The 13,125-nt window shown below is 29.2% G+C and overlaps 3 protein-coding genes across 9 annotated transcripts in view; 1 reads left to right on the top strand and 2 right to left on the bottom strand.

Moving 5' to 3' along the window:
• Nucleotides 1–7,080, top strand: part of Nfat (nuclear factor of activated T cells 3) — a 28,185-nt gene extending 21,105 nt beyond the window's left edge. For all 7 annotated transcript variants that reach the window (XM_074239237.1, XM_074239219.1, XM_074239209.1 and 4 more), the window contains 4 exons: nucleotides 439–790; nucleotides 876–1,394; nucleotides 1,468–1,923; nucleotides 2,340–7,080. In XM_074239237.1, the coding sequence (XP_074095338.1) occupies nucleotides 439–790; nucleotides 876–1,394; nucleotides 1,468–1,923; nucleotides 2,340–4,645 (3,633 nt within the window). In that variant the 3' untranslated portion in view covers nucleotides 4,646–7,080. The remainder of the gene's footprint in view (nucleotides 1–438; nucleotides 791–875; nucleotides 1,395–1,467; nucleotides 1,924–2,339) is intronic.
• LOC141525441 (beta-lactamase-like protein 2 homolog) lies at nucleotides 4,649–9,705 on the bottom strand. The gene is made up of 3 exons (XM_074239952.1): nucleotides 9,100–9,705; nucleotides 8,021–8,651; nucleotides 4,649–7,932 (listed from the first exon to the last, which is right to left on the bottom strand). Exons 1-3 carry the CDS (start codon nucleotides 9,222–9,224, stop codon nucleotides 7,801–7,803), a joined length of 888 nt encoding a protein of 295 aa, XP_074096053.1. The 5' UTR covers nucleotides 9,225–9,705; the 3' UTR covers nucleotides 4,649–7,800.
• Nucleotides 9,706–10,112: 407 nt separating this feature from the next.
• Nucleotides 10,113–12,670, bottom strand: Tram (translocating chain-associated membrane protein 1). Its single transcript, XM_074239820.1, is given in 7 exon segments — nucleotides 10,113–10,371; nucleotides 10,445–10,738; nucleotides 10,812–10,921; nucleotides 10,984–11,312; nucleotides 11,906–12,088; nucleotides 12,378–12,484; nucleotides 12,487–12,670. Coding segments are annotated over 7 exon segments (1,140 nt in total). The 5' UTR covers nucleotides 12,509–12,670; the 3' UTR covers nucleotides 10,113–10,276.
• Between the last annotated feature and the right edge of the window lie 455 nt (nucleotides 12,671–13,125).

The following is a 13,125-nucleotide window of genomic DNA, read 5'->3' as shown; positions in this document are numbered from 1 at the left end:
ACCCACATCAATTTTTCATATATTTTATATATTTTTATATATATATATATATATATATATATATATATATATATATATATGTATATATGAAAAATATATCAAAAATGCATGTGGGTACTCAAATGAATGCTCTTGATGAGTGTAACATCGGGATGAGCTTATATCTTTAAAAATGTCAATAGTTGAGAAAGTACAGTTTAATATTGAATATTAATAATTTTTTTATTAATATAATAAACATCAATATATAAATATTGTTGAGTTAATCAGAAATGATAAACAAAAAAAATCTCAAAATAAGAATAAAAGTTCAAAGGAGATATGAAAGGTTAAACTCCGCTGTCCATTGTTTAATATTTTTTTTAGCTCAATAATTCTTTGATTTATTAAATTGCCCTACAATTACTCTCGACTGAATTCTTTAAATTTTCAATACAGACTTGGAACAACGGTGCTGTTGGGGAAGAAGATAGCAAGCGACGTAAAATGGACATCAAGCTTGAATCAGAAGATGCCAATTTTACCTTCCCCGAAGTATCAAGAAACACTAGTGGTGGTGCCGGCGCTGCTCCTCGAGTCACTGTTTCTGATGACAGTAAAATTTCAACAAGAAATACCACAACCTCAACGACATCTAGCAGCACGGCTAATGGAGTTACACAGCCAAGGAACGCCAATAATTCCGTTAATCGAGTTGTTGGGGTAACACGATCACGTTCAACCTTGGGTGGTTATGGTAAACGCCTGCCCCCTGTTCATCAAGGACCAATTACTCTTACGTCTCAACTCAGTGAGTAATTGTTGAAAAAAAAAAATTAATTTGTAATTGTAGAGAGAAAGATTAATTAATTAACTTTTGTGTTAAAATTATCCAGGCAACATATCGAGAGACGGCAAGGTCCAGTTACAAATAATCTGTCAGCCGGAGCAACAACACCGTGCTCGATACCAAACAGAAGGATCACGCGGTGCTGTTAAGGATCGGACCGGGAATGGATTTCCAATAGTCCGTTTGGTTGGGTATGACAAACCGACGCTTTTGCAAATTTTTATCGGAACGGATCTCGGGCGTGTAGCGCCACATATGTTTTATCAAGCATGCCGGGTGAGCGGAAAAAATTCCACACCCTGTATCGAGCGTAAGGTTGATGGGACAATTGTCATTGAGGTCGATATGGACCCGTCCAAAGATATGCTTGTTACTTGTGATTGCGTTGGTATATTGAAGGAACGTAACGTCGACGTTGAGCATCGATTTCCTCAAGCTGCGGGTATGCTTCAAGGGCGTAGCAAAAAGAAGTCCACAAGGTGTCGAATGGTATTCCGTACAAGTATCACTTTGCCAGATGGAACAACCGAAACTCTACAAGTTTGTTCGCAACCAATCGTTTGCAGTAAGTTTAAAATTTTGCAAGTTTTTAATTAATAATGAAGAATATTTTTTTTTATTTATTTATTTATTTTCAGCTCAACCACCGGGTATACCGGAAATATGTAAAAAATCTTTGACATCTTGTCCATGTACTGGTGGACTTGAACTTTTTATTCTCGGTAAGAATCTGTTGAAAGACACACGAATACTCTTTCAGCTTGACGACGAAGATCTCAGTAATATGGAGCAACATTGGGAGTGCTCTGTTATTCCTGACAAGGAATTCCTTCAGCAAACGCACCTCGTGTGTGTTGTACCGCCTTATGCTAGACAAGATCTCAGGCCTACGGAAACTGTAACTGTTAAACTTTATGCCGTTTCCTCGGGTAAAACCAGTGAACCACATACCTTTTTATATACCGCGGCTTCATCTCCACCAGAGCCTTCTGTTGGTAAAGTTGAATCGTCCTCACCGCCGCTTGTTACGTCACGAAACAACGAACCATTGTCTACGTCACCGACGATACCTATTGCGGCTGTCAATAATAACTGTAATTTTATTTTTGTTATAATTAATATATTTTATTTTATAATTAAAAAAGGGGTCCTCTGGTCTGACGCCCTGATTTTTGAGGATTTTTTTGGGATTTTTTTGCAAAGACCAGTGAAGAGATAGAACTTTAAACTTTTTACCATTTATTTATACATGTTTCAAGAGTATACAGTTAAATTCTAAGCTAAAAACATTCAGTAAAATTTAAGTTATAAATTTTTTTTTATCGAGTTATGCGTTATAAATTAAAAAAAATATCAAATGCTTTTTTTTCGGGCCTCTAGACTAGAAGACCCCTTTAAATGAATTGTAGACACTGTAAATTACTTTGAAAATTATTATCATTGTAATTTATGAATTATCAATAAAAATCAGTAATAATTATTAAATAAAAATATTTATTATAATTTACAGCACTAATATCGCAGTCAAGCGCAGTATCACCGAATTACCTGGCAAATCTCCCACAGTCTGGATCTCAACGACATTCACCTCAACCACCGTCAGATTCACTAAAAAATGACCCAAGTTCGCCTCCAGTGTCATCATCAGCCCAAATAACACCAGTGATGATGTGGGCGACTCAACAAACCGGAAATTGTCAGAATTCAGCGGCAGATGTTATGATGCCGCCCCCAAATCTTGTAGCTAGTTCTCTTTTAAATCGACGTTCCTCCTCAAATCATCAGCTCATTATTCCGGATTCTCTTAAGTCAGAAGTAATTGATGAAAACAGTGGAAATAGTATGTTAAGTGAAAATAGTCTTCAAAGTATGCCAACACCTAATTCAAACAGTACAGCAAGTACCAGTCCAATACATCAATATGTGTCAGAAAATTCACGAGATTCAACATCAACCGGACTGCTTAGATCAGTCCCATCACATGTGACTCCTTCTCAAGAAACTGTCAGTCTTTTAGGGGTTGTCGACTTGATGCGTAATCAACATCCACTGACACTTATAACCCAGCATCAGAGTCCGTTTACTGGAATTCATGAACAATCTGGAGTTAAGGTCCTCAACAGCCATCATATTAGCAAAGACACAAGTCCAATATTACCAAATGAAAATACGGCAAGTGGTAGTTTGTCGGGTGTGGGAGTTGGTGTTGATTTACGAATGAAGCATCATGAATACGAAACTCTAAGTAATTTCACAACAACTCCAGCAGCTCAGCCTTTGCCAAATCAAAGCAGTCAGTCAATTGAGAAATATTTCAGTCACATTGAGTCAACAGCTCCTACGGTAAAAGAATCTGACCAAGAAGATTCTAACTTTGTGGATACAATGCAGCAACATTCTGTTCTGGTTGGTCCTCGTCCTCAAGATCAGTCTTCGCAAGCAGATATTCTAGCGCCAAACGCAGCAACAGTTAAATTAGACGCTCTCGTTAATTCAGCGGTTGAGTCTCACCAAATGGACCGAATGGTAGCGCCACTGCAGACAGTAACGACAAGTCCTGGATTACTGAGTCACGTTCCTGAAGTAGATGGACTGAGTAGTTCTCAATCGACAACACGAACTAGTCCACCGATTCCGGTAAAAGCAATGCTTCTAGAAGCGCTGATGCCTTCTCCGGTGGTTCCAGTTAGTGGCGCGAGCAATGGCAACACCGGTACAGTTATCTCAGAGCCTCTGCCCGAGGAATCTTTAATGACGACTATAAATGCCGCGCTACTTCCGTCTATCCAAGAGCCGATTGTAACCGACTCAGGAATCTCAAGCTCGACAGTAAATGTTTCTGTTCATAATCAACTTCAAGGCGCAAGTGAGCCTATTCCCCAGATTCAGGGGCTCACTCAGCAGGATGTCGAGATGCAGCAGCAAGTTCAGCAGGTTGAACAAGTGGTGGCTCACGCGCAGCAGCAAGTAGAGCAAGTTGTCGCCCAAGTGCAACAGCAAGCTGCGCAGACTGTTCAACAAGCGCAGCAGCAAGTAGTCCAGCAAGTCGTCCAGCATGCCCAGGTGGTCCAACAAGCGGTCCAGCAGGTAGAAGCTGTTCGTCAAGTCCAAGCAGTTCCCGAAGTTCAACAAGCGGTCCAACAAGCCACCCAGGAAGTCGTGCAACAAGCGGTGCAGCAAGCAACTCACGAAGTCGTTCAGCAAGTTCAGGCCGTCCAACAAGCTGTCCAGCAGGCCCAGGCTGCTCAGGCGATGCAGCAAGCTGTTCAACAGGACATCGGGTCTATGCTTAATCAACCGGCTGGGTTTGTCGCTGAAGCCAGCTCTGCTTTGGCCAGCGGGGCCGCTCAAGAACCCAGCCAACAGAGACTCACCAATGCCGCTGAGCAAGCCATCACAAATGTTATTACTAATGCAACTCAAGATATTATTAACAATCGGCCTATTTCTACTACGACAGCTCACGCGATTATTGCTACTAAAAATATTCTCAACAGTGTTGCAACTCAAAGCGCTCAGCTCATGAATACTGCGATGGAAGGTATACTTCCCAAGTCACCGTCCAATGCTGGAACAGTTGCTGAACAAGTTTCACGTAAATCTTCATCAAATTCACTTCCTGTTGCGCAAAATCGCTCTAATAACACTAATGGCATGTCCAATAATGTCAACAACTCAAATGGCCAGGTGTCGGTTGTCAGGAAAGCCGAAGATGCGGGTGGCATGCTTCCGCAAGAATTGACTTCTATGTCAGAGCACGATCTCCTCAGCTATATAAATCCCAGCTGCTTTGATCAGGGAGCTTTTCTTATGTAGTGATTTTTTTTTTTTTTTTTTTTTTTATTTAAATCATTTATAAAGCTTTGATTTTTTTTTTTTTTTTTTTTTTCCAAGATATATAGATATATAAATCGTTAAAGTAACGCTAAATAATTTTATTATCAATTTAGATTCTAACGACTCAAAGTTGTTTGTGTAACTATGTTATTTCTCGTCTGTTCGAAAAAAAATTATTTTGGTTCGATAACGAGAAAATTATATTAAAATTATTGTTGATGATTGTAAATATGCCCGTTTAATATATATATTTATGTATTAACAACTACTAAAATTAAGTAAGACGGGCGCATGCGAGAGCGCGACAAAGTAGTGTTTTTTTTTTTTTTTTTTTTTAATGAAATTAGTTTAAAATTTTTACTTCTTTTGTGCGAGTTATTGATAATGTTAATTTATATTCTTCAGTGCCAGCGCATCCAGGTGCCTTTTACACCGAATAGTATATATTTTTAATATCTATTTGGCTTCCTTTTTATTTTGGAGATTTTTGATCGACTATTTGATATTAATTATTATATTATCGGTACATGGAAAAAAGTAAACTGTAAAATTTACTCAGATTTCGCTTAATTTTTATAGTTTCAAACAGTAAAGTGAACATTGAGGTAGCAAAAAAATTTAAATATTAGAAGAATTTAATGTAGAAAGTGTAAAAGTCACAATTTATAATTTAATATCGAAAAAAAAGTAATTAACATTGACATTGATTGTATTAAAAATTTAGTAACTGTATTTTAAATTTTTTACATATCATGCGATCATTTTTTAAGTACAAAATGATAAATATCAAAGTCAAAATTCTTAATTATTATACTTAAACATTTTCGACATTCACACAGCTAATATTACTGTTTGAAAAAGTATGTAAAAAATAAATTGTAACATTTAAATGATAAATATTACATAGTGATTATTAAACTCACGATTTTACTGTTTGAAATAATAATTTTTAGCAGTTGATAATTATTTATTATAAATCAACTATTATTTATTATAGTTTAATTTTTTCCGTGTATCATTATACACTTATAATAAAATTAAACGATATTACGTGATTCTTAAATATTTATATTTATCAAAATTTTATAAATAATCACGAAAACTTTATTTTATTATGAAGCCGATATGGAATTGAGTGTAGCTAATTATTACACTACGTACCTTAATTAATTAATTACTCATCATTTGGTTAAATTATTTTTTATTAAGAATTTATTGACTTGATTTCATAACGATGAATCATATTTAAAAAAAAAAAAAAAATATTTATAAAATTATATGAAATTGTTTATTGATTAATTAAGAACCGTTTTATCATATATTTTGTTTATTATTATTATGATTATTTTTAATTTTAATTTAATAAGTTTATTGTTGAATAATTCTGATAATTATTGAATGTGATTTTTGTTTGTTGACATTTATTTTTTAACGCCTAGAAAAAGCTAAAATAATTTAAAAAAAAAAAAAAAAAAAAAAAAAAAAACAGTGAGAGATTATTGTCTTCATAAAAAACAATTAGTTGGTAATGATAAATATATAAAACGAAAATTAAAATTAAAGAAAAAAAAACATACATTTATTCTTAATGTATATTTTTAACATTTACCCAAAGAGAGAAGCACTTTCAGAATTGTAATGAGCTTAGTGAGAATATAATAATCAAACATAAATTTATACAAAATAAAAAAAAACATATATTTATATTGATAATTAAATTTTACAAACGTAAGAGAAATTTCAAATTTGTTTATAAAAAGAAAAAAAGTATACAAGTGAAACTATATTGATATTGTTATTTTAATAGAAGGATTTTCATTAATTAAAAAATAATGAAATATAAGTAGAAAAAAATTAAAACATTATTTGTTAACTATCAGATTTTATAAATATAAAATACTGTCTATCTTTATAAAAAATAAAAAAAAATATGTATAAAATTTTTTATCTGTTATGCAAATTATAAAATTTTAGATCACGCTAATCTGTAATAAAATTTAAACAATTCATTTTAGAAAGTAAATGAACTGTCAGTGGTATACTATTATATATTATATATACATATATATATAATATATATATATGTATATATAATATATATATATATAATATATATACATATATATATATATAATATATATATATACATCAATATATTTTGTTTTGTGTAATTCGTGATATATTTACAATTAAATAGATGACAAATAAAAATTTAATCCGAGTAAAAATTATTATAAAAATAACATCATTTATAATAGTTGTGCTATATTATTTTACATATATTTTGTTATATAAAATAAGTCATATCTTGCGCATAGAAATAAAATATAGAAAATTATTCTGATAATTATATAGATCAAAAAGCATGTATCATCATCGTAACTTGTATTAAATTAAAAAAAAATTCAAAACAATTGTTTTAATTTAATTGCTAACTTCTTGAGGAAATTAAAAAAAATATTTAGTATTTTATACCCGAGTCTAAATAATCTCATTAATAATTGACTGCAAATTTATTTATTAAAAAAAAAAATTATCTTCAATTAGAAAAATACACAAAAAAAAAAGATAATTATTTACAAGTGGGGTCAAAGTTATTTTTGGCCAGATCTAGGTGAAAAATTAACATTTAAAAATTTTTTTATCTTGAAAAGTTGGAAAAAATCCCTATTTCATCTTATCTTGATATATTTTTTTAAGTACAAAAAAAAAAAAAACGAACAATTTAAAATATAAAAAAATTGAAAATCTCAATTTTCTAGAAAATTAAAAAATTTTTTTTTTAATTTATGTAAAATTGTGGTAATCAACTTTTTTTTTAATTGTTCATTTTTTTATGTATTTTCCAAAAAAAAAAATATATCAAAATTTTCAAAAAAAAATTTTTGTTCAAAAAAATGAAAATTAAAATGATATACCCCGCTTGTAAATAATTACCAAAAAAATTATTTGAATCAAGTAAATAATTTTAAAGTTATTTAAAACTTTCGTTTTATTAACAACGAAAGTTTCTAAAATTATTTTCTTGGTTCAAGAATTTTTCTCTTGATTCAATAAAATTTTTTCTGTAAAAGTTGATCTTAAAAAAATCATTGTATCACTGAAAATAGTTGTAAAATTTTTAATATTATCCCTTATAATTTATTTTCAATCGTGACTAGCTGCCATTGGTCATTTTTCAACCTAACTTTGTTTTCTTTCAATAACTTCTGTAGATGATGAGCAACATTAACTCCTGCAGCAGGCCATAAATTTTTTGGTCTATCCTAAAGAAGAAAATTTTTTAATTTCAAAAATAAAACATCTTAATTCATATTAAAATGATAAAAAATATATAAATTTTCTTACAATTACCTTGTATAAATTGGCAACAATATCCATGTTTGACAACCATCGGTCCCTATTATGATTCAAAAATTCAATAATTTGCAACTCTCGCGTATTACGATGTTCAATGTAATATTTAACTTTAGGTATTGGATTATCTACAACAGGTCCGTGTCCTGGATATATAATTTTCGGATTTATGTTTAAAATTTTGTTCAATGATTTAATGTAGTCACTCAGGTCCTCAAAAATAGTGGTAGTTTCCCCGAGAATACAATCTCCGCTGAACAGAGAATTATTCTGCTGAAGAACTAGACAAGCATGATCAGTAGTATGTCCTGGAGTGTGTTTAACTTGCAATTTAGCTCCGTCAACTTCTAGCAGCTGATCATCAGCCAGCGCTTGACATCCATCACAATGGTACTCAGATTCATTAGCAATATCTTCCAAGCTTCTTGGGAGTTTCCAAACAGTTGGAAATGAATTTGAAATAGATTTTACCAACTCTTTGACAGCTTTCACTCCACCAATATGATCATGGTGCCAGTGAGTTATCACCAGATGCTCTACTGTGGCTTTTTCTTCTTCTAAAACGTTCTTCAAGAGCTTGGTGTATTCTGGAGCTGTTTCTTCATCGCCAGAATCAATTAAAATACGTCTAAATATTTATTTATTTATTTATTAATAAATATTTTTATCAATACATAACCTATTTGTTTATAACACTGAAGTTGGCAGACATTAAAAATTATTTTAAAATTTTATAACAACTAGAAATTTGAATAGCGCGCTACGCGCGCGCCTTAATTTTAACCAATAAGGAATCAGGTCCCATTTTTTTGCGAGTTTCGACTATTGACTAACTTCACACTCTCATGTATTTTTTTGTAGGGATTAAACTATTAAAAAAAAATTTTATTAAAAAATTTCACATGTTAAAATTAATAAAAATCACAAGTGAAAATTTTTAGAAGCATTTTTTTATTGTAATTGGTTTGTTATTAAAATTTTTAAAATTGACAGCTGACGGCTAACTTCAGCATTATGTTAAGTTTGATAATTTTATTAATTTTAATAGAATTTATTTTTATTTTAGATTAAATTACCTTTGTCCAGTGCCAAGTAAGTATGTGTTGGTACCTTGAAGAGTCATCACTCCAGGATTACATCCTAAAATCCTTATTACGTGACTTGGAAATTTAGATACAAGTGGTAATGCACTCAGAGACATGTTTTCAGACTGAATAATAACACACGTGATAATATTATTTATTGAATATTAGCAATATGGCCTTGTATTCATCATGATAAATAATAATGATAATTAATTTAGCTGTCAGTTTACAATTTTTTTAATTTTCTTTAACAAATAAATTATAGCAAAAAAATTATTAAAAAAATAGACTTGTTGAAATTTTAATAAATTAAAAATGCAATTTTTTAAAAATAATTTTTTAGAACAAATTTTTTTGTTATAGAAAATAAAAAAAATTGTCAAGTGACAGCTAACTTAAATGTCATTTAATAATAATAAAATTAGCCGACATTTTTTTATTTTGTTTAATTTATTAAATTAAAACTAAAAAAAATTTTTTTAATGAAAATAATACTCATAAAATTATTTTACAGAATTGGATTATTTGTAATAATTTAAAATTTTTACCAACTAATAATTTTTATTTGCATTAAAAATAAAATGACAGAAATGACGTTTAATCCCAAAAAATTAAATCAATAAAATATAAATTAGAGCAAAAGTTATTTAAAAAAATAATTAAATTTTATTTAAATGTTACAACACCAGTTCAATTACTGATAATAACTAATTCAACATTTAATTTTTCTAATTCTTGAATAATTGAAGTATTACTTGTTATTTTTATAAATTTACATATACACAATAGTTGATAAATTTTTTATTCTTTTTATCCCTTATTTAAAAAAAAAAAAAATTTAAAAGCTTTGATTTAATCGCTTTGAGCAATTTTGAATCGTTTCAAATCTCTTTTTTTAATAAGGGAATATTAAGTGTAATGGAAAATCTAATTTTGTAATTTATAATTTAGTACAAATATCTGTAAAAAAAAAAAAAAAAAAAAAGTAATAAATAACATGAGCGTTTGTGTTTTTGTTAATAATAAATATATTAATTGATAAAATAATAAAAATTTATAAAATAATGTATGTGATGATCTTGTTTTTTAAATTTAAGAGTGTTAAATGACAAAAACCGGAAGCCACTTGATAATCAGCCTTGATTAATAACATTATTTTAGAAATTTATTATTTAGTTTTTGTCGTCGATCGAGATCTTAAATTTTTCTTTGTTTCTTGGTCGACTTCTGGTAGCTCATCATCTTCAGAAGCTGCTTTTTTACCTGTAAAAAATTTTTTTTGTCACTTATACTGTTTAAATTTTATAAAAATTTATTTCCTAAATTTATATAATACCTTCTTTTTTCTTCAGCTTTTGTGGTTTTGGTTTGGACTTAGACTGTACAGCAGTCGTCTTAGTTTCGGAGACTCTCTGTCTCTGGCGCTTCAAAAATTCGAATATTAAATAGAATTGGAACAAAGCTACGAGAGCAAAAGCTGTGAATCGAATTGCTGGAATATTGAAATGACCAGTTGTGTAATCTAATGATGAATCAATTTTGCTCAATCCATAAACGTAGAAGAGACCAGCAGCAGCCAATGTAGCGACTCTAGTTAACACGTACACGTAATTGGCCAGAGTAAAGGTAACTAAAAAAATAACCAAATAAATATTAATTTATTTTCAATAAATAAATATAGCATTGTTCATTAATATACTTACAACGTGTTCTAGACTCTTTACGGTAAACTATGTGGACCCAACGCGCTGTGTGTTGAAGTGCGTCTCCAATGTAATGAAGAACGAGTAAAAGAACAGTAATGTGTTGGAAGCTGAAAATAATATTTTATTTAGTCTATATAAATACGATTGAATAAATAATTAAAATACATACTTGAAAATATAACCAGCTAGCGTGAAGAATAATCCAAAAGTTGCGTGGATAACTCGAGATAAAATTTCTTCACGTTTAATACGTTGGAAATATAATTCAGGATAACAATGGAGCCAATATGCTAATTGCACAATGAAGAAGAGCTTCATTAAAAATGACATTGGCAATGGATATGATTGTGAAAGCGATGGGAAGCCCAGTATCAAATTATCTCTCATGATGATATCTATACCCCAGAGTGCAGATAACACATAGAATACCAATAATTGACTTGATTCGTTGAACTTTGATAATTTTATTTTACTAAGATGCAATTTTTTTGAAATTTTCTGTAAATAATTATTAAATTTTTAAATTATTATATAGAATTAATATTATCAAAATATTTATTTTAATTCTATAAATTTTTTTTTAAATATTCATCAATTTATTTTAATATAATTGCAGATGTTAAAATTAGCAGACGTCTTAAAATTTTTTATTTTTTTTATTAATTAAATTAGAACTAAAAAATTATTTAAAAAAAAATTGCACGTATGGTTTTTTAAAAATTTTCTATATGTGAAATTTTTTTTTTAATTTTTTAAAAAGAATTTTTCAATACACAAAAAAAAAATAAACTGTAAAAATTACTCGTTTTTTCCGTGTAAAAAAATTAAAAAAATTTTTAAATGTCGGCTAATTTAATTTTTATATACAATTGAGGAAAAATGATTTTTTATTATTATTATTATTATTATTATTATTATTATTATTATTATTATTATTATTATCTCTAGAAGAGATCTGTAGTCTGTTTTTGTTTGATGTTAGAAACATGACATTTTTATCTAATTTTACTCCAACGATTGCTGAGTACGAACATTTTATTATATAATTGTTTTTCCTGTTTGCAAGATGATAGATAGAGCATAATACTTACATCTAAAATATATTCTTGAACAACAGCATGCATAACAATTGTAATTAAGAAATAAAAGAATACAGCACAAGCATCTTTCCAACCAGTTGTAAATTTAACTGGCTGCCAAGGAACATCTACTTGTTCGGTTGTTGAAATATTGTGTTGGAGTGCAATAAATATGTAGGCCCATGGCGAAGTTATCTGTAAAAAAATTTTAAATATAAATAATTATTTATAATTAATATTCACTTATTAATTTATTTATTTATTAGGTATGAATAAATATTGTCCAATTTATTTCTTAATTTGATTTGTGTAAATCTAGTTCATCCATTGTAACATATGGTAAAAGATAAAATATGTTAGTGTGTGAAAGGTGGAGAGAATTTGAACATTTTTAATAAAATTTTATAGCGACTGAAATATTTAGGGTGAGTGAAAGGAATACTGCCAAAAAAAGTGTAAAAAGTAAGTAGAGCATAAAAGTTACCTGAATCATAAGACCAATAACGAAGACCATAGCCACACATGAAACGATGTCAGCATGATTTTGAATGATAAATTCATGACTTAAAATTGGAGGATTTTTATTCGAACTTTACGTCCTTTTGAGGTTACCATTGTTTTTTTTTTTTTTTGTTAAATAATTAATAATAGGAATAAAAAATTTTGCGTAACAGCCGGCACAATAAATCAGGGTAATTTATACAGTTTGCAATATAAACTGCTGTCACGCATAGACTTAAGCGTGGAACTGAACTGAACAACTGACACATAATAATTTATTCGTGGACAGTATATATGGTAGGTAACTGTATCTTTGTGTGTGTATGTGTTTTTGGAAGGAGTATAGTTACACGTGGCGCCAACAACATAACAACATGTGGTAGTGAAACAAATTCCCACCAGGTTGGCAGTATTTTATTAAAAGCTGTCATTGCGTTGTTAATATAATTATTTACCATACCATGTGATGAAAAAAAAAGGTAATTAGTGTCCACCATTTTAATTTTAATTTTTTTTTTTTTTTAATTTTGATGTCACTGAAATTAATGACATTAAATTTAGCTGTCACTTCACAATTGTTTTAATTTCTTTTAACAAATAAATTATAGCAAAAAAAAATTATTAAAAAAAGGGACTTGTAAAAATTTTAATAAATTAAAAATGTAATTTTTTAAAAATAATTTTTTAGAACAAATTTTTTTGTTATAGAAAATAAAAAAAAAATTGTCAAG

This window comes from Cotesia typhae, unplaced genomic scaffold (assembly GCF_013202065.1).
Source record: "Cotesia typhae breed Kobodo isofemale line unplaced genomic scaffold, CoteBio_Ctyphae contig_11, whole genome shotgun sequence".
In the NCBI taxonomy this organism is placed as follows: Eukaryota; Metazoa; Arthropoda; class Insecta; order Hymenoptera; family Braconidae; genus Cotesia; species Cotesia typhae.
Note: the sequence above shows the minus strand (reverse complement) of the source record. Positions and strands in the feature narration are given on the sequence as shown.